The sequence below is a fragment of the Muntiacus reevesi genome, chromosome 8 (assembly GCF_963930625.1).
Source record: "Muntiacus reevesi chromosome 8, mMunRee1.1, whole genome shotgun sequence".
Taxonomy (NCBI): Eukaryota; Metazoa; Chordata; class Mammalia; order Artiodactyla; family Cervidae; genus Muntiacus; species Muntiacus reevesi.
In genome coordinates, this window is record NC_089256.1 from 23,745,691 (window position 1) to 23,766,982 (window position 21,292).

The following is a 21,292-nucleotide window of genomic DNA, read 5'->3' on the forward strand; positions in this document are numbered from 1 at the left end:
GCAGGATGCCTGCCCACAGTGCCCCCTGCCCTTCCTTTTCTCATCTGGCACTTCGGCTTGGCTGTGGGCCAGGAGACCACCCAGTCCTGCGTGTCCGAGCTTTGTTAAAAGCGAGAGTGAGGAGGAGCCCATCCAGGAGCTAAGGCATCTGTTGTGAGTGAGGGTTCTGCCTCCCTGGTACCCTGGCCAGCTGCAAAGAAAGAAATGGGGTTTATTCTTGATTTTGGTTGTGTTCAGAACAGTAAATAATTGAGATTATTTGCCAAATTAATATAAAATTAGTTGGCAAATTTGCCACCTAAATTATCTTAAGATAACTTAAAAATACCTGAGATGATGTCTCTCTACTGTCCTGTTTCGAATAGTCGGTCTGGTTCATAGACTTTTTCCTTCAGTATTTCCTGACTGGAAACAACAGAACTATTGACATGCAAAACAAAAATGTAAGGCTTGCCCCAGCATAACCCACCCCCCATGCAGTCAGCCAGCACGGCCTTTCTGTCCTGCAGCCTCATAGCAGACCAGGTCTGCTCTGCTTGCTGTGCATATAGGCACTCAAATGCAGGACCAATGGATAGGTGAATGGATGGGTGAGTGGGTGGGTGGATGGGTGGATGGATGATGGATGGATGAGTGGGTAGGTGGATAGCTGGGTAAGTGGATGGATTGATGGATGAATGGGTGGATGGGTGGGTGGATGGATGAGTGGGTAGGTGGATGGATTGGTAGATGGGTGGGTGGATGGATGAGTGGGTGGATGGATGGATGGATAGGTGGGTGGGTGGGTGGGTGGATGGATGGATGGGTGGATGAGTGGGTAGGTGGATGGATTGGTGTATGGGTGGGTGGGTGGATGGATTGGTAGATGGGTGGGTGGATGGATAGATGGATGGATAGATGGGTGGGTAGGTGGATGGATGGATGGGTGGATGAGTGGGTAGGTGGATGGATTGGTGGATGGGTGGGTAGGTGGATGGATTGGTAGATGGGTGGGTGGATGGATGAGTGGGTGGATGGATGGATGGATAGGTGGGTGGGTGGGTGGGTGGATGGATGGATGGGTGGATGAGTGGGTAGGTGGATGGATTGGTGGATGGGTGGGTGGGTGGATGGATTGGTAGATGGGTGGGTGGATGGATGGATGGATGGATGGATGGATAGATGGGTGGGTGGGTGGGTGGGTGGATGGATGGATGGATGGATAAGTGGGTGGGTGGGTGGGTGGATGGATGGATGGGTGGATGAGTGGGTAGGTGGATGGATTGGTAGATGGGTGGATGGATGGATGGATGGATGGATAGGTGGGTGGGTGGATGGATGGATGGATGGATAAGTGGGTGGGTGGGTAGGTGGATGGATGGGTGGATGAGTGGGTAGGTGGATGGATTGGTAGATGGGTGGGTGGATGGATGGATGGATGGATAGGTGGGTGGGTGGATGGATGGATGGGTGGGTGAGTGGGTAGGTGGATGGATTGGTGGATGCGTGGGTGGGTGGATGGATGGATGGATGGATAGGTGGGTGGGTGGGTGGATGGATGGATGGGTGGATGAGTGGGTAGGTGGATGGATTGGTAGATGGATGAATACGTGGATGGATGGGTGGGTGGCTGGGTGGATGGCTGGGTGGGTAGATGGATGATGGATGAATGGCTGGGTGGGTGGATGGATGGTGGAGAGATGGATAGGTGGATGGGTGGATGACTGGGTGGGTGGATGGATGGGTGGATGGATGGATGAAGGGATGAATGAATGGATGGATAATGGATAGATGGGTGAGTGAGTGGGTAGATGGTAAGTGAGTGAATGGGACAGAGGAAGAGAAAGAAGGAAGAAGGGAAGGTAATAGCCTTAGTTCCCTTTCATCGTGGGCTTTGAATTTGGATTGCATATAACTAAACAGCTCTTTTTAATCCTGTAATCCAGACTTCCTATCTAGAACCACAAAAATGAGGCACTTTTGGCGTGCTTAATGTCTTTTCCCTTTACTGACCACTGTGCTCAGGGTCAGCCCTGCTCAGGAGAGACTGCCCCAGCAGGGCAGGATGAGGCTGCCAGCCTTTGACCGCAGCTCTGAGCGGTAGTTGGTCCAGGGTTGTTATCAGGAACGGGGCGGCAGGGCAGCTGAAGTAGTGCCCCCAGTGCTGTGGCCAGTTCCTGCCCCCACACAGAGCCAGACGCCTGCCTGTGGGGCGGCACCGGATGTTTGAGGCTGGGGGTGCAGTTTCCTATCAGGCACCGCTCTTCCAATTGCCTGAGTAGACTGCATTGGCAGAGGCTGGAGGGCTGGCGTGGGCCCTGTGTGTGAGTAGAAAAGTGGTCATCCACATGCGGAGAGGCATTCACCTCCCTGCATGGAGCAGAGCAGCTCTCTGGGTGGTGTGGGAGAGAGCAGGCCCTGGACTTCAACATCAGTTTCTGTGGGAAGGGTTTGTTGGAAAGATGGTGGTGGGGGGGAGGTGCCTGGGAGGGAAATCTGAAAGGCCGCGCTGTCTGACTGGTTAGTTCGTGAGGAAGAGAGACAAAGGGACCAATACCAGTCTGATGAGCATCTGGTGGTGCCTGAGGCCGGTGCGGGGGATGTGAGCAGGGTGAGGCTGGGCCTCTTGGGCAGCAGAGCATGGGCATTGCAGGATCTGAGTATGAGGCCTGAATGTTTGTTACGGGTGTGTTCCTCTGCTGGAGGGCCGTGACATACACCACAGGCCGGGGGCTTAAACGGCAATCGTCAGCTCTCCCGTCCTGGAGGCTGGAAGGCCAAGGCCAGGGTGTTGGAGACCATGAAGGGAGAAACTGCGTGTGGAGGCCGCCTCCCCCATGTCCTCTCGTGGTCATCCTTCTTATAAGGATGCCGGTCAGATTGGATTAGGGCCCACCCTAGTGACCTCACTTAACTTGATTGCCTTTGTTGAGACCATATTTCCAAACGCAGCCACTCACCAGGGTGCTTGGGGGCGGTTAGGACCCCAACACACCCTTGTGAGGGGATGTAGTTCACTTGTAACAGAGTGCCAAGGTCAGAACTGGCAGTGGTCAGCGGGCCGGACCCTTCTGGGCATGGAGGTGAGCTGGTCCCGGTGCTCCTGGCTCTGACTCTCACCCTTACCACCCTGAGCCCTGAGGAACCCCAGGCTCAGAAATAGCGGGACAACCCTGGAGGGGTGGTGTCAGAACCATGAGGGGCCTGCTTGTGTGCCAGGGGCCTGGGGCGGGGCAGGGGCTGGGAGGAGTGTCTGGTTTGGCTCCCAGCCCTTCCTGCTGTATCAGAACTCCGGCGTCTCCTGGGAGGCCGGGGTCAGGGTCTCTCTGGGATCCACCTGCCGGGAACCATGTGAGTGCAGCCCTGCCGAGCCCCTGGCCCCGCCCCCTCCCCACCTGGCTACCTCAGCTCTGTGCCTCTTCTCCCGAAGTGAGGGGCAGTCCCACCCTGTGTCTCCCCATTGAGGAGAGTGAATGCAGCCCTTCTCCTGCCTTGAGAAGCTTGTCCGGGACGACACACCCCTCAGGACTGGGCTGTGCAGGTGCCAGGCTTCTGGAGCAACCTAAACCCTTATCCAGTGAAGGACTTAGGCTCAGGTTTCTTCTCCAGCTCAGCAACAGCATCTGAGAATTAATGAAAAGGTGCCAGTATATTTTATTTTTAATTGGAGGATAATTGCTTTACAATGTTGTGTTTGTCTCTGCCATACATCAACGTGTATGATGTATACATAGGTATACATATGTCCCCTCTCTCTTGAACCTCCCTCCCACTATAGTTTATCTTAAAACTTTATGAAATAATAGTGGTTACCTTGGTCAGGAAGATCCCCTGGAGGAGGAAATGGCAACCCACTCCAGTACTCCCCTGGAAAATCCCATGCATGGAGAGCCTGGTAGGCTACAGTCTATAGGGTCAAAAAGAGTCAGACACAACTGAGCAACTTTACTTTCTTTCTTTCTGGGGGCAGTAGGGGATGAATGGATACCTATTATGCCTCATGATCTCTACCTTACATGCATTCTTTTATTCCGGGACATACTGTGTGTTTTCTAAAAGCATGTACCAGCCTCAGTGAAAGAGCTGTGCATTGCTGTGGTTTTGAAGCATCTCGTTTGTGTCATTAGGCTAAACCACATCACATAGGCAGGCATGGTCCCTACAGCATCCATTACAGAGGGGTGGTTCTGGATCAGAACAAGTTTGGTCCATGACGTGAGAGCTAGGCAGGAGGAGGCGTTGACTGAAACTGTGGGGTCAGAGGCGGTTGGAGATGGATATTAACTCAGCATCTCCCGTCAGATGGTGGGCTCAGCCCAGCAAGCTGTACTTCCACCTGCAGACTCCTAGTGGCCCTACCTTTACTAGGTGGCGGCAGGAGCAGAACAAGGTGCAGTTGCCCCAGTGGGTGCAGCCAGAAGCCCCCAACGACACTCTGAACCTGAATTGGTCATAAGAGAACAGCCAGACATCCTGTAGAGGGATGTCCCGTAGACATCAGGACAGCTGGCCTGGGCTCTCAAGTGGGTGGGCAAGGGTGTTAGGTCAGAGAACGGGGGGGTGGAGGGGGTCGAGGGTGGACCTGTGGTCGAATGTCACGCCGCCCCTCAACCAGGGCCTGGATGGAAAGAAGAGGTATAGGTGGTTTGGGGACAGTGGGTGAAACTGGACTACAGATGGGATATTAGACAATATGCTTATGTCGGGGTTAAATTTCTCAGATATGATCATGGTATTTTATGGTCAGTCAAATGCCCAGATTCTGAGAAGACATAGGCTGAACTGTTTCAGAATGCATTTTCATCAAATATTCTAGAAGAAAATTTTAAATTTAGCCCATAAACATGAAATGTAAAAATTAAATTTAAATATTCATATGTATTTTTGTTATATAATGTTAGGTTAATGTGATTGGTAAAAGACTTTCAATCATAATAAATTATATTCTAATAAGCTTCTGTAGAGGAGGTATAGTGGAAATACAAAATCAAGGAGAAAATGGAATGCATTTCTTGACTTTTAAAGAAAAGCTTGCTTTTTTTGTATTTTGAAAAAGGATGGTGGTGGTGGCTATCAAGTCATGGTGGCATTTAGATCCCACTGTCTACACTTAAAACAAAAAAGTCCCTGACTTATGGTGATTCAGATCATGATTTTTGAACTTTCCAATACACATTCGGTGAAAACCATACCTTAAATTGTGAATTTTAACCTTCTCCTAGGGAGTTTCAGCTTCAGCATCAATCCTTCCAATGAACACTCAGGACTTATCTCCTTCAGGATGGACTGGTTGGATCTCCTTGCAGTCCAAGGGACTCTCAAGAGTCTTCTCCAACACCACAGTTCAAAAGCATCCGTTTTTCGGTGCTTGGCTTTCTTTACAGTCCAACTCTCACATCCATACATGACCACTGGAAAACCCATAGCCTTGACCAGATGGACCTTTGTTGGTAAAGTAATGTCTCTGCTTTTTAATATGCTATCTAGGTTGGTTATAACTTTCCTTCCAAGGAGTAAGCGTCTTTTAATTTCATGGCTGCAGTCACCATCTGGGTGTTCATTCATTGGAAGGACTGATGCTAAAGCTGAAACTCCAGTACTTTGGCCACCTCATGCGAAGAGTTGTCTCATTGGAAAACACCCTGATGCTGGGAGGGATTGGGGGCAGGAGGAGAAGGGGACGACAGAGGAGGAGATGGCTGGATGGCATCACTGACTCGATGGGCATGAGTTTGAGTAAACTCTGGGAGTTTGTGATGGACAGGGAGGCCTGGCGTGCTGCGATTCATGGGGTCGCAAAGAATCGGACATGACTGAGCGACTGAACTGAACTGAACTGAGGCTGGTGGCATGCAGTCAAGTCCTTTCTCTGATGCTGGACAGTGGTGGCCACAGCCCTGTCAGCAGCCCCACCATCATGAGGGTGAACAACCCATGCTGGACCCAGATGGCCATCCTATTTTTTACTTTTAGTACAGTATTCAGTAAATCACAAGAAATATTCAGCACTTTGTTATAAAATAGGCCTTGTGTCTATTATAAAATAGGTGATTTTGCCCACTATAGGTGAACGTGAGTATTCCAAGCACAGTTAAGGTGGGTGGGGCTCAGCAGTGATGTTTGGGAAGTTCAATGTATTAAACACATTTCAACTTAATGACATTTTCAACTTATAGTGGGTTTACTGAAATGTAATCCTGTTGTAAGTTAAGGAAGATCTATATATTTAGGCTTTCCTTTAAGTGTATTTACTTCTTTATTCATTTGACTGAGCTGGGTCTTTGTTGCTGTGTTGTAGGTTTTCTCTAGTTGTGGCGAGCAGGGCCTCCGCACTAGTTACGATGCACAGGCTTCTCTTTGTGGTGGCTTCTCTTGTTGTGGAGCACAGGCTCTAGGCCCACAGGCTTCAGTAGTTGTGGCCTATGGGCTTAGTTGCCCTGTGCCTTGTAGGCTCTTCCTGGACCAGGGATCGAGCCTGAGTCCCCTGCACTGGCAGGAGGATTGTTAACCACTGGACCACCAGAGAAGTTCAAATCTGTATATTTAAAAAGTGAAACTTCACAATATACCAGAATTTATACCACTTGCATATTTAAACTTGGGTTGAAAAATGTAGAAATCAACTTATAATTGGTCTGGTGATACATGATTTTTTTTGTTTTGTTTGATATTTTTGATGTGGAGCATTTTTAAAGTCTTTATTGAATTTGTTACAACATTGTTTCTGGCTTATGTTTTGGTTTTTCAACCGTGAGTCATGTGGGATCTTAATTCCTTGATCAGGGATTGAACCTGCACCCCCTTCATTGGAAGGTGAAGTCTTAACCACCGGATCACCAGGGAAGTCTTGTGATATATATCGTTGTGAAAATATTTTCAAGGGGTAGGCACAAGCTGGTGCTCTTGGGGGCTGCTGAGTTGATGCTTTCCCCCCTGCAAGTCTGCAGGCCTTGTGGGGAGCTGGGGAGGGTGTGAGCTGAATGGACAGCAGGGTTTTTTCTGCAGGGGGCGGGGCTGGTAAGCCCACTGTCATCGAAGGGCCCCCTAAGTTAGCATGTGTGACTGATGTGTTATTAAAGCATTCAGGCCCGGGTGGCCCAGAGGTGGTGGGCGAGAGGCAGGGATGCCTAAACAGATTGTGACCACTGTGTGCTCTCATGGCGGGTGGGTAGGTGGGGGTCCTGAACTGCAATTGCGGATGCTCCTTAGAACAGGTTCTGGCCCACATCCAGGCACTGGGGACAGACTGACAATCTAGGCCAGTGGCCAGCCGCAGTGGGGGATGGTCAACTGCAACCAGGAGCCCCAGGCAGGGGTGGGCAGCCATTCCAGGCGGGGGTGCGCACTTACAGCAGCCAGTCCAAGAGAAAGGTGTGGCTCATAGGGCCTCTGTGGATGGACATCCTTGACCAGAGATTCAGGGGCTGGACTGGGACTGGAGGTGTTAAATGGATTCCTGAGTGGAGGGCTGTGTCCACACAGAGGCTTGTAGGGAAGTGTGGGGCCAGAGATTGCACACCTGCTGCCGTCCACAGGTGCACAGGTGAGCGGACAAACTGGAGATGGTGCTCCCATCAAAGGCTGGACGGCAGCCGGGCTGGGCCCACAGATGGATACCACGTGAGCCTCTTTATTTGGACCTTTAGAAAAGGAAGATTGATCCAGTGCCTGAATGCCCAGAGGTGCTGGCAGGGGTGGGGAAGCATTGACTGGGAGGCAGGGCGTTGACAGGGAAGGGGGCATTGATGGAGAAGGGGGCATCAGGCCTCAGCTCCTTCCTTGTCTTCCTAACGTCCTGCCACATGGCCGCAGACTTCACCCCCCCACGCCCCCCGCAGCCACTTGGGACCCAAGGGCAGACGGAGAGCACCTTCTAGAGTCATGTGGCCGGGTCTCCCACACAGCAGTGGGGCCCCTTGTGCCCTGGAGAGCCTGGCATGGCCCACCCTGGAGGCCTCCTGAGCCTGCTCCACCCTCACCCGGAGTGTGGGCACCTCTCTGGAGGACCCGGAGTGGCGGCCAGCGGCTGCCAGGCTGTCATGTGCCCAACTCTGTTTCTGTCCACAGGGGGATTTCAGGGCAGCTCACAGAACAAGTGCAGCCATGAAATGTGAGCTTCTGGCTTCACATTTGAAACCAAGAAACCAAACTGGTGTTGACAGGAAGCAGGAGAGAAGCTGACTGGGTCCCTGGGGGGGTCACCCCTTCCACCTTAGACCAAAACGAAAGCTTTTCAGCTAAAAAAGCCACAGCAGCTTGTGAGTTAAAAGGCATTAGTTGAATCTTTTATAGTGATTTCATGTGTAGTTTTGATTTTTTAAATAAGATGCTAAAACAAGAGAAGAAAAATTACCCGTCATGCCTTTACCTAGAGATAACGTGCTGTGCTGTGCTCAGCCGTTTCAGCCATGTCCAGCGCTTTGTGACCTCATGGACTGTAGCCTGCCAGGCTTCTCTGTCCGTGGAATTCTCCAGGCAAGAATAACTGGAGTGAGTTGCCATTTCCTCCTCCAGGGGTTGCTGACCCAGGGATTGAACCTATGTCTCTTACATCTCCTGTGTTGGCAGGCGGGTTCCTTACCACTAGTGCCACCTGGGAAGCTAATCACTATTGATATTTGTATGCATTTTTCTAGTCTTTTCTTTCTTTCTTGTATATATGAGGGTGTGTGCATAGCGTGTATGTATGTGGTATGTGTATATGGTGTGTGCATGGTATGTGTGTGAGGTGTGTGTGTGTGTGTGCTGTGTGCATAGTATCTGTGTGGTGTGTGTGTAGATGGTGTGTGTGTATTTGGTGTGTGTGTGTGGTGTGTGTGTGTGGTGTGTACATGATATTTGTGTGCATGGTGTTTGTGTATGTGGTGTGTATATACATGGTGTGTACATGGTGTGTGTGTGTACATGGTGTGTGTGTATTTGGTATGTGTGGTGTGTGTGTACGTGGTGTGTGGTGTGTGTGTGTATATGGTGTGTGTATGTGCATGGTGTGTGTGTATTTGGTATGTGTGGTGTGTGTGTACGTGGTGTGTGGTGTGTGTGTGTATATGGTGTGTGTATGTGCATGGTGTGTGTGTATTTGGTATGTGTGGTGTGTGTGTGTATATGGTGTGTGTATGTGCATGGTGTGTGTGTATTTGGTATGTGTGGTGTGTGTGTACGTGGTGTGTGGTGTGTGTGTGTATATGGTGTGTGTATGTGCATGGTGTGTGTCTATATGTACATGGTATGTGTGTGTACATGGTTTGTGTATATGTGGTATGTGCATGGTGTATGTGGTGTGTATGTGTACGTGGTGTGTGTGTGTGTATGTGGTGTGTGTACCTGGTGTTGGTGTGTGTACATGGTGTGTGTGTATTTGGTATGTGTGGTGTGTGTGTATGTGGTGTGTGGTGTGGGTGTATGGTGTGTGTGGTGTTTGTGTGTGTACATGGTGTGTGTATATGTGCATGGTGTGTGTGTGTACATGATGTGTGTGTGTGTGGTGTGTGTGTGTAGTGTGTATGGTGTGTGTAGTGTGTATGGTGTGTGTGGTGTGTGGGTGTGTACATGGTGTGTGTGTACGTGGTGTTTGTGTGTATACATGGTATGTGTGTATGTGCATGGTATGTGTGTGTACATGGTGTGTGTATATGTGGTATGTGCATGGTGTGTGTGTGGTGTGTGTGTATACATGGTGTGTGTGTATGTGGAATGTGTGTGTGTACGTGATGTGTGTATATGTGGTATGTGCATGGTGTATGTGTGGTGTGTGTGTGTACGTGGTGTGTATGTGTGTGTACGTGGTATATGTATCTGGTGTTGGTGTGTGGGTATATGGTATGTGTGTACTTGGAGTGTGTGTGTACGTGGTGTGTGTATATGTGGTATGTGCATGGTGTGTGTGTGTGTGTGTACGTGGTGTGTGTACCTGATGTTGGTGCATGTGTACATGGTGTGTGTGTAGGTGGTGTGTGTGTATGTGGTGTGTGTATATGTGGTATGTGCCTGGTGTGTGTGTGGTGTGTGTGTGTACATGGTGTGTGTGTGTACATGGTGTGCGTACCTGGTGTTGGGGTGTGTGTGTATGTGGCGTGCGTGATGCCTGTGTGAACCATGTATCAGCTCCCCCTCCACCCCGCACATCCATCCGTCACTCTCAGGAAGGAAGGGCCTGAGGGTGCTGTGGGAGCTGCAGATCTGGGCTCCGGCAGGACCACTGTGGACCCCTTCTCCACTCGCCGCCCCTCACCCTGGGGTCCCTGCGCCCTCCTGACCGCTGCCCTGTCTTTGCAGGACGGCCATTCTCAGTGAAGGACCCTGCACTCGCTACTGAGCTGTGGCCATGGGCCTGCTCGCCTTCCTGAAGACCCAGTTCGTCGTGCACCTCCTCATCGGCTTCGTCTTCGTGGTGAGCGGGCTGGTCATCAACTCCATCCAGCTCTGCACGCTGGTCCTCTGGCCCGTGAACAAGCAGCTGTACCGCCGGCTGAACTGCCGCCTTGCCTACTCACTCTGGAGCCGTGAGTACTGTGTGCACTGGGCATGGCATAGTGGGGGAGGGGTCTGGCGACAATCAGGTCAGCCAGCTTTCTGCTGGACAGCCCCAAACAAACCGGCGCAGGGGCCCGTGGGGGTTAACGCTTGTGACGATGAGCCAGGATGGCCGGGGGCTCCACGGCCAGGAACTTGGGGGCCTCTCCTGGCCGTGAGGAATGTATGGGGTGCTCATCCTGAGCTCTTCACTGGGCTGAACCACGCAGTGTCCCGATTCCCGAGCCTCTGGACCCACAGAGATGGTGGTTCCATGTGGTTTCACACGGTACTCTGGATACCTGAAAACAAGCAGTCATACTATCAGTGCACCGTGACTAGGCCTGACGCCTGCCGGCACGTGGCCGGTCATGGACCTACAGATCCCAGCACTGGGCACTCCCCTCGAGTGGCCTGTTATCACATGTAAATACTTCAGCATCTGTCTCTGAAGGAAAGGGACCTACCTGTCTCTTAATTAAATGTTTAGGCATGCACAGGTGTTACCTGTGTGCACTTGTGATGTGCGTGCCTTTGTGTGTGTAGAGTCACCCTCACCTGTCAGAGACTAGGAAGCTTGGTGACAACACCCACCGCTGGCCAGGGGAACACAGTGCGGGTTAGGGTTCCCAGGCACTTCTTTGGACCGGTAACAATCAACAACTTAAACAGTTCTATTTTTTGACCCTAATTATTCCACCAAATAAGAAGGTAACCTAGAAAGACATTTATAAAAGTACGTATATGCACAGATATATTCATTTTGCCAGTTTTATATTAACTCACATAAAAATGAGCAGCCAAAATGCCCCCTAACTGTGGTGTGTCCACTGGATGGAGGCCCACATGGCCACTAAGACCAGCAGGCGATCTCTCTTTCCTGGTATAGAGAACCAAGTTCAAGATACATTTTTAGGTGAAAACAGAAGCTAAAAAACAAAGTATAGAGGTGCTACTATGATTTACTTTTAAAGACACGTGTGATGTGTCTGCACTGGCGTGTGGCCGTCCCTCCTTAGAAAATGTGGAAGGCAGAACAGAAAATATGGCTGTCCCAGGAGTGGGGGTGGGAGGGACTCTTGCTACTTTTTCCATACTGTGTGCAATTTACTTAGCATAAGAACACCTTTCTTTAACAATGACGAGAAGGTGGTACACATTTTATGTCCTATGGGAAGTGATGAGTCTGTCCCCGAGATGTCCCCCTCCCCAATGTAGGAGGGCAACTGAGCAGGTAGTGAGGTGTCCAAGCCCAGGTGTGCATGCCCCCAAGAGGGGACAGCAGCCCCGCTCATGCTTCCAGCCATACACATGCAAAAATTTCAGTTCCCAGCTGCTTTCTTCCTAAATAAAAGGCCACCTTCCTGTGTGTGAGGAGAATTAGAAATACTACCATGTAGAGAACGCAGGTGAGTTATTCACGCACGTCACCAGGGCAGATGAGTGCATGCCTGAAGGGCAAATGCTGACTTGTGAAAATCACAGCCTCCACTGGCAGTAGTGTTCTGAAGTTAAAGCACTTCCACACAGCTAGGTTCTGAGTAAAGCTGGCTTTTTAAGGCCGTAAATAAAGGAAATCCTTCAGCCACACCCCCACCTCTCCACAGAAGAGGGCACTAAGATGGAGTATCAGCACCGCTTCCCAGGGCCCCGCCTTGGCAGCTCCAGGAGTCGGGCTGGGTCTCAGCCAGGACCTTGGAAGTTTGCTGAAATGAGCAGACTGGCAGGGCCCACGGGGTCAGCAGACAATGTGGAAACAAATGTGCTCTTGGCCTGAGCTAGTCTCTAGTTCAGTAGAATCACATAGATTGAAACAAGTCATATATGAACTCAGAAAACAAGAAATATACAACGGAAGATTTAGACAAAAGACTATCCAAAATACCCAGATTTGAAGAAGAACCAAGGAGCGTTTCTGTGCATAAAAATTGTAGTTATAATAATTTTTTTAAGTAAAGACTTAGTGAATCTTACATCAGATTAGACACAGCTAGTGAGCAAATGGGTGAACTGGACAATAATATGAAGAGCTCACCCCGACTGCCAGTAGAGTGACAAGATGAAGAATATGAAACAGGAGCTAAAGGAGGTAAGGAGAGCATGCAGGTCTATGAAACGGGTGTTGGATTCCTGTCCCTGAGGAGTGAATAAGGAGAAGCACGGTTGGAGGAGATGGTGGCTAAGAATTTTCCTGAAGGGAAAATTCAATGGTAAGGACTCAGCACTTTTAACTACTGTGCCCCAGGTTCAATCCCTGGTCAAGGAAATAGATTTTGCAAGCCCCACAGCACAGCTGAAAATAAAATATTGTCCAAACTGACCATGAGCAGAATCATGTCGTCAGTCCTGTCTGCGTATGTAGCCATCTGCCATCCGCGGGGAGACGATATATCTCGAAATGTCCAAGCCACCCTCAGGCCATGCTGGCCACTGGTGGGACAGAGCATCCTCAACATGCCGCCTTTCCACAGGTGGCTCTGCTAGACCCACTCTCCAGGGGGCTTGGAACGTCTGCAGAGGGCTGCCTGTGTCTGTCTGTCTGAAGCTGGTTCCTCCTCGCAGGCCCCCACCTGGGCCAGACCTCTGGTGCTGGGCCCTGAGTGCTGCAGCTGAGGGTGTGCACTCACCGTGGCTCTGTTCACAGTAGCCGGGATGTGGAGATGGCGTCCATGTCCATCAACAGACCAACGGACAAGCAAAATGCCGTCCACATGGACAACGGAGTACTACTTAAGAGGAAGGAAATCCTGCTGTTTGTGACAATATGGATGAACCTGGAGGGCCTGACACGGAGGGAAACCAGGCAGTCACAGAGGGACCAACGCTGCCTGATTCCTCCTCTGAGGGATGCACATGACCAAGCTCAGGGAAGCGGAGCAGAAAACGGTGGTGGCCAGGGCTGGGGGGGAGAAGTGGCAAGCTGCAGTCAGATGGGTGTGCAGTGTCCGTTACCCAAGAGGAGTGAGTTCTAGAGCCCGCTTAGGGCCTGGAGCTCGCAGTTAACAGGACCGCGCTGTGCACTTGGACATTTGTGCAGAAGGAGGCCTCAGGTTGAATGTCCTTACCGTGATAAGGAAGGATATCTCCTCGTTCCCAAGCAAACTGCTCTAGAGGCAGCAACCTCAGCCACCGGCTCTTACTTGACCAGCTGACACATGGAGGCTTCCCAGAAGGAAGCTGAGGAGACGCAGTAGCAGGCCGTCACCAGGCTGTGGTCATGGGTCTGTCCCAGCCCCGGGGCCCTGCCGCCTGGGGTGGGGGTGTGGGTGGGGGCGTTGGCAAGTCCCCAGCAGCCACCCGTGCTTTCAGATGGACAGGTCAGCCTAGCCTTGGGCCTCTTTTATCTTAAAAAGCTATAAGGAGGTGAAATTCACCCACTTAGAGCGTGGAGTAGTCCTTCCCATGTTCCCCCCTGCCATCTCTCCCCTACCGAGCCCCACAGTCACTGATCTACTTCTTGTCTGCATGGCTTTGCCTGTTCTGCGTGGTTCACGTGATGGAATCATGCACTGCGTGGTCATTGTCTGACTCCCCACACTCAGAGTTCCGTGTTTCCCAGGTTCATCTGTGTCCTGCTGTGTTTCAGGCCCACGTTCCCACTTTGGCTGAATGATGCTACCCTGTATGGATGTCCACTGCCCGTTCCTTCATCAGTTGTCACCCTTCTGGGCTGTTTCCACTCTCTGGCTTTGTGAATAACACTGCCACGAACATCCATGTTTAAGTTTCTATACCGACATCTGTTCTCATTTCTACTGGTCATCTCCCTGGTGGTAGAATTGCTGGGTCATCTGGTTACTCTGTTTGGAGCATAGTTGCAACTGCCCTTTTTACAGCCCCACCTGCAGCATTGGGCGTCCCAGGCCCTCTGATCCTCACTGGCACATGCTATTTGTCATCCATCTGTTGGATGACAGCCGTCCTGTGAGTGTGATGCAGTGCCTGGCTGTGGCTTTGGCCTGCACTTTCCTGATGACCAGAGATGCCAAGCATCTTCTCATGTTGACCATCTATAAATCATCCTTGAACAACGTCTGTTGAGGACCTCTTGTCTTTCCATTCCTTGGGCCTTTATTCACAACTTGAATGTTGGATGGAAGTGGCCAGGCTATCCCAGGGGCATAGTTTGCCCCTGTTGATGGGCCTCCATCTCCTCAGGGCCCTGGTCCCATGATGGAGCTTGTGGCTAGTGTGTCCTGGAGCTGACCCTTTTATGGCCCCTCCTCTCCATGGTTTGACAGTGTTCAGGTGTCGTCTCAGAACTGGCCTTCCATCCTGTCACACCTTGTGTAAAAGAGGAATTTGAGACCCCAGCACGTGGGGGGAGCTGTGTGTCTCCCCACTTCTGTCTGGGCTAGGGGGGATCCTCATTGGGAAGGAGAAGCCAGACCCTGTGCCAAGTCCCATCCGGTCCCCCAGCAGCCTCTCAGGAAGCCACAGCTGTCTCCTGCCAACAGGGAAGCAGGCCAGGAGCCCACTGTCTAAGTGCTGGGCTGTCCTGCCTCGTCAGCCTTCCCAGGGCTGGTCCCCTCCGAAAACCGATGGGTTGGTGTCCAGCACGCAAAGGACAGGCTCTCTGAAATCCATCCTGAGCCTGGGAGCTGCACTTCCTGGCCTGAGGCCACCCTTCTCAGGACGCCTGGCCATGGTGGGTGTGACACGGCTTGGCTGGGTGCCCACCGCCTCCCCAGCCTCCTCGTCTGGGGACAGAATGTGTGCTGCCCCATGGGTCCAGAGCCCGCATGAAGACCATAGTCTTACGTGACGATACAGGTGTCCACCTGAACTCTTTGTAAAGAGTAGTGTGGATAAGAGTAACAGTGCTTAACACATGTCAACCAAAGACCCCCCCCCAGAGGGGGGACCCTGGTTTTATTCACTTATTTCTATATTTTGGAGCTTCCTCTGAAACTTTCCACAGAGCCCTGGACTTAGTTTTGGGGGGCTGAGATTGGAACTCCACCACTTTTTCTCTGAGCTTTGGGAATAATAATAACAATAACTCAAGCTGTCTGCTAGGATCTGAGTCATTTACAAGCAGGGTGCCTGGTATACCGTTGATATTCAATACCTTGTAATGAAATAATAATATAATTATGAGGCTGTATTCTCTTAATAAGTGAATGTCTTGTTCACCATCTCATCTGATGGGTTATCTGATTTTTAAGAAAAGTGAAGATCTGATTTTTAAGAAAAAATATTTTAAATTAAGTCCTTTAGATATGTTGATTACAAAAAAAAAAAATTCACCTAAAATGAGTTTCCTCTTCCATTTCTTCTGTTTTTGGCCGCACTGGGTCCTCACTGTGGCACACGGGCTTCCTCTAGTTGGCTGTGTGCCAGGGCCGTGTCCTCTGCATTGCAAGGTGGATTTTTAACCACTCGACCACTGGGGAAGTCCTCCATTTTTTCTGCTTCCATTTGACTTCTTCCCTGACTTTTGCTTAGAGAGGTAATTATACGTTTAGAAAACTTAATGTATTACACACAAACCTTCACAACTCATTTCCAGCAGAAAGTCCCAATCTGGCTGATACTGTACAAGCCCCGTACCCGTCAGGGAGCAGGGAGGGAGGGCGGGTCGGAGTGTGGCAGTCTGCACCTGGCCGACATTCCCACGTGTGTCCGCAGAGCTGGTGATGCTGCTGGAGTGGTGGTCGTGCACGGAGTGCACCCTGTTCACCGACCAGGCCACGGTGGACAGCTTTGGGAAGGAGCATGTAGTCATCATCCTCAACCACAACTTTGAAATCGACTTCCTCTGTGGGTGGACCATGTGTGAGCGCTTCGGCGTGCTGGGGGTGAGCAACGTAGGGGTCCCAGGAGGGTGTGGGGTGAGCGACATGGGGTCTCAAGGAGAGGCTGGCATGGCTCCCTGGAGGGTCTGGAGTCTCCAAGGGCTCTGGGTTTTCATTTGCTCTGTGTTTAGTCCTTGGTCCCTCTGAGCTAGGCGTGTGAGCATGGCTAACCACATGGGTTCTGGGACTGCAGGCTGCTCCAGGGCTCCCTCCTTTGCAATCCTCCCCCGTCGGCTCAGCTGCCTCAGATGAGAAAGGCTGAGGGGTCCCCTGCAGGGAAGCCCAGTGGGTGGTGGCCCTGGCATCATCCTCAGCAAGCCCCCAGCCTGGCAGCTAGAGCAGCCCTGAAGGCCCAGTACACCCTCTAGGCTCCCCTTCTGCCCGCATGCCCGCCTACCAGCATGGGCCAGATCTGCCCATGGATTCTCATCTAGTGACACCCGTGCTCTGGGGCCCTGCCCATCCCAGTGGCATCATGCTCGGTGTCAGGGTCTCCCAATGACAGCTAGTCCTGAGGGCTGCCTGCAGGGTGCTGCCCGTGGGGACTTCATGGCCATGAAGCACCAGCTGCTCCCCCTCCCTTCAGAGTTCCAAAGTCCTGGCGAAAAGGGAGCTGCTCTACGTGCCCCTCATCGGCTGGACGTGGTACTTCCTGGAGATTGTGTTCTGCAAACGGAAGTGGGAGGAAGACCGGGACACCGTCATCAAAGGCCTGAAGTCCTTGGCCGACTACCCCGAATATATGTGGGTGAGTGAGGCGGTGGGGCGAGGCCACACAAGCTGTGTTACCTTAGGCATCAGGAACGCAGCCCAGATTATTAGTTGTAAAGCCAACAAGAGCCTCTGAGCTCCAGGAAGGCTGTTTGAGCAGGGCCACGGGCCTGCCCCATGCAACTGCAGGCTTGGGAACCCCTCTTAGGCCACCTGCTCCCACCTGCCCCAGGTGGGCCCCACACACCTGGGCCCACACAGAGGAGATCCTGCTGGGCTGAGTTGGGAGCACCCCTGGAATGTTAGCAGAGAGTCTGCCCAGGCACCCAGGCTGTTCTGTGGAGTCAGGTGTCAGGACAAGCCCTCGTCAGCCACAGTTCTGTGGGTCAACGTGGACTTCAATTCCCAGAAGGTTTGCACTGCACTTAAAGTAGCCACCCTTCAAGGGCAGAGCAGGGCCTGGGGTCCTTTCTGAGCCCCTTGGTTGGAGTTTGATGGACAGCCATCTGAAATGTCAGTATCTATCGGTTTGAAATCAGTTCTTTCTGATTCTTCTTTCTGGTCTCTGACGGCAATTCTTTGTGAACCAGCTGTTTATGTATTTGGTGTCTGTAACTCACGTTGAGACAGAGGGATGGAAGATTTTGTTTTCCACAAGCCGTCCCGAGGCTGGCGCCCAAGGACACCGAGTCTGACTTCTCTCCAGGAAGTGTCTTTTCGCCCCCTGGGAATAGGCGCAGTGCTGCCGCCATCTGTGAGTCATGTGTGGAATGTGACGGCAGCATCTCTAACTGGCCTTTGTCCCCCACCGCATCCTAGTTCCTCCTGTACTGTGAGGGCACACGCTTCACAGAGAAGAAGCACCGCGTCAGCATGGAGGTGGCCGCCTCCAAGGGGCTGCCCGTCCTCAAGTACCACCTGCTGCCTCGGACCAAGGGCTTCACCACCGCGGTCCAGTGCCTCCGAGGGACAGGTAAGAGCTGCCCGCCCCGACCACCACCACCCCAGACTCCCAGCAAAGTGGGAGGTGAAATCAGTGATTTGCCAGAGACCAGATCACTGAGTTCTGTGTAAAATATAGAATGCCAGTGGCATTAAAAGGAGATCTGAGTTCGTGGATTCACATGTTGTAAGATTCTTGTGTCATTTTTTGAGGTGATAAAATATTAGTTAATGGAAAACAACTAAAGTGATCATTTTTTAAAAGTATATAACTGAAAACCTTATAAAGGAAAAAATATATATCCAATTAATCCAAAAGGACGGCAAAATCAAAGAAAGGGACAAAGCGCAGGATGGATAGGAAACAGCCAGACAGTAGCTTTAAACACAAGTGACTCGACTAAATGCCCCAATAAGAGATGGGAACCCTCACAACGGGCACCAGGTGGAGAGCCACGGCGGGCCAAGCTGCCGGGTGTCACCTGTCGCCCTCTGCGCCCTCCCTACAGTCGCAGCTGTGTACGACGTCACGCTGAATTTCCGAGGAAACAAGAACCCGTCTTTGCTGGGGATCCTCTACGGGAAGAAGTACGAGGCGGACATGTGCGTCAGGTGAGCTGCTGCCCACGGGGGCGGGGCCGGGACCGAGCCCGCGCGCTCCTTCTGCGCGGCTCCTCCGCTCTCCCGGACGCCCCCACGTGGAGGTGCTGGGGCATTCCACCCTCCGGGACCCGCACACGGTGGGGCCGTACAGAGCAAAGGAGGCGGCGGCCAGAGGTGCAGCAGAAGGTTCCAGGAGCTCCAAGGGAGGCGTGACCCCTCCCGCTGGAGGGAGCAGAGGCGTTGGGGAAGAGGCTTTAGAGAGCTAAAGCCTGGGCAGTGAGTAGGCTTTTCATTGGCAGAGAAGGACAAGCTGTCCCATCCTGAGCGGCCTGCCCATGTGGTCCCCTTTTCATGGTGTACAGCCTAGATCTAGACCACCTGGGAGTGATGGTGGGGTCAGGGCCATGTCCTCCGCCTCCCTCTCCGGGCGACCGCAGGCTGAGTCGGCAGGTTCTATCCTAGCCGTTCTGAACCCCCTTGGCTTAGAGGCAGCCCAACCGAGGCACACCAAACTGGGTAACACAGGGCTCCTTGGGATGGTGGGATCCATGTCTGTAACAAAAGATCAAGGTCGGGGACTTGAGTTGTGTTGCAAGGTCATTCCTGTCTCACAGCCACACTCTGACCTCCGCATTTCTCTGCCCCAGGAAGAGAAGATAAACCACCCAAAAAGTCTGGCAGGGGTCGGGGGGGCAGTGGTTGACACAGTAGTGGCCACCAGGGGCTGGTGATTTTTCTGGGGCCGTGGCAGGTCCCAGTCCCCCTCAGGGAGCCCTCAAGGCAGATCTTGGTCTAGCCCCTGGGTAGTAAGGGGCTCCAGGCGTCCCAGATGCCCATGGTCAGAGCCGGCAGGTGGTAAAGTGGTTGGTGGAGGGGGCACCTACCTGGGCCAGCTCCAGGCTGGTGCTCACGCCTGCCCCCAGACTGCACCGCCCTCCGCGTGGACATTCAGCTGCAGTGGGAGAGGATTGGTGCTGTAATCTGCTCTTCTCCTTTGTTGCAGAAAACGGGCTGTATTCAGTATCTTAATAGATATATTCTTAGAATTTTGGAAAGTTTCTCAACTTACTGCTTTGTATTATGTACCATTTGGGTGTTTTGGGCAAAAGCAATATTCCAGTGACTCAAGCACATACCTATAATCAAACAAGTCAAGGTTCGCATGACCCGTTGGAGTTTTCCTTCACTTTCCTGTCCCCTACTGAAGAAGATGCCCCAGGGGCCTGTGGTTAGGCAGGGCCAGGGCCATGGGGATGGTGGCTTGAGGCTCTCCTGTGTCCATGCTGGCCGTTGGGGCCAGCATCCCCAAAGTGGCTTGAGTCGACTCTAGGAGATAGTATTCATATTTGTATTTATCTCATCATTTAAAATTCCTATATATTTCATGCTTCATACAGCAGACATACAACAGAACCTGTATGTGGTGTCTGTGCAATTAGGGGAGAACAGTCACTTGAGTTTGACACTGTGGGCAGCCATCTGTCTGTGGACAAACCTCTCCTGACTTCCTTTCCTTCCCGAGATGGTACCTGTGATGAGTCCTTCAAGTGGTACCCCTCTCCGTGTGGTCGGGGACTCCTGCAGGTGCCCCGCACCTTCCGGGTCCACAGAGCTAAACTGTTTTGTTTACTAGGGGGGTAGCAGTCTTGGCCTCCTGAGTGCACAGCAGAGTCTCCCGGGGGCTGTGTGACGTGTGGTCAGATGTCTGATTGTGTGTGCTTGTAAAAATCCTGTTTTCATTTTGAATATGGTAAAATGGATAGGTACAACCCACAAAAACCAAAGTTCTCAACTTTTAGAGGAAAAAAAAGGTTGATATTCCTTCAACAGAGGAGATTTGCTTCTGGCTGTGGGAATTTCTCCGAAATAGGCAGTGACCCCGGTCGGCTGGTTAAGTTACTCTTGCTCCTGCGTGCGCTCGGCGGCCCCTGCTGGCGATCCTTAGGTATTGCAGGGCCCTGGAAAGAGGTCTGTGTCTTGCCAGGTAGACACCTCCAGTCCTGGGGCTGGTAATTCAACTGGTGATACGGTTTATACATAAGCCACTGTCCCAATTGAAGTCAGCAGTTTGTTAGGTGACATTAAATTTCAAGATCTCTTCAGCTTTTCAGGCAAGTAGATTTCATTTGTGAAAGATGAAGTTTTTTTTTGCTTCATGAAAAACACTCTCAGCGATGATCACATCCAAAGACGAACTGAAAGACCAAACCTGCTGCTGAGACTAATGAACGGTCAGCCTTCCCAGTGGAGCTAACTGCTCCTGTCCATGGGGACACTCCTGAAGTGTCCCTGTGCAATGCTTCAGCACTCCTGGACATTTGAAGCACCTGCCGGGGCCCTCTGTGATCCCCTGCATAATTCTGAGGCACAGGACACTGCTCAAGGAAAAGTTATTTTGATGTTTGTGTGTTCTTAGAAATTGAGAGTCAGACTTGAATAGAAAAGGCAGGACTGACAAGTAACCCTGATGCATAAGAAATTATTTTTCCCTGTTTCAGTTTGATGTCATCTGGTAATTCACTTTGCTTTCAATCTTAATGAAACAGGAGATTTCCTCTGGAAGAGATCCCGATGGATGAGAAGGGAGCAGCTCAGTGGCTTCATAAACTGTACCAGGAGAAGGTAAAGGCACCCAGCCCCCCCGACCTCCACTCCACCCCTACCCCTGGGGACTCACAGAGGTCCCCAAGGGGCAGCTACGAGGACAGGCAGGTAGCATGATGACCGCCTCTAGAGACAGAGTGCTG

General features: G+C 51.7%; 1 protein-coding gene across 4 annotated transcripts in view; it reads left to right on the forward strand.

The window, feature by feature from the left end:
- The window catches only part of AGPAT3 (1-acylglycerol-3-phosphate O-acyltransferase 3), an 86,787-nt gene that overhangs the window by 56,869 nt on the left and 8,626 nt on the right, over positions 1-21,292 (forward strand). For all 4 annotated transcript variants that reach the window (XM_065943640.1, XM_065943639.1, XM_065943643.1 and 1 more), the window contains 6 exons: positions 10,255-10,481; positions 16,123-16,292; positions 16,876-17,037; positions 17,820-17,973; positions 18,452-18,554; positions 21,092-21,167. In XM_065943640.1, coding sequence (XP_065799712.1) covers positions 10,304-10,481; positions 16,123-16,292; positions 16,876-17,037; positions 17,820-17,973; positions 18,452-18,554; positions 21,092-21,167 — 843 coding nt within the window. In that variant the 5' untranslated portion in view covers positions 10,255-10,303. The remainder of the gene's footprint in view (positions 1-10,254; positions 10,482-16,122; positions 16,293-16,875; positions 17,038-17,819; positions 17,974-18,451; positions 18,555-21,091; positions 21,168-21,292) is intronic.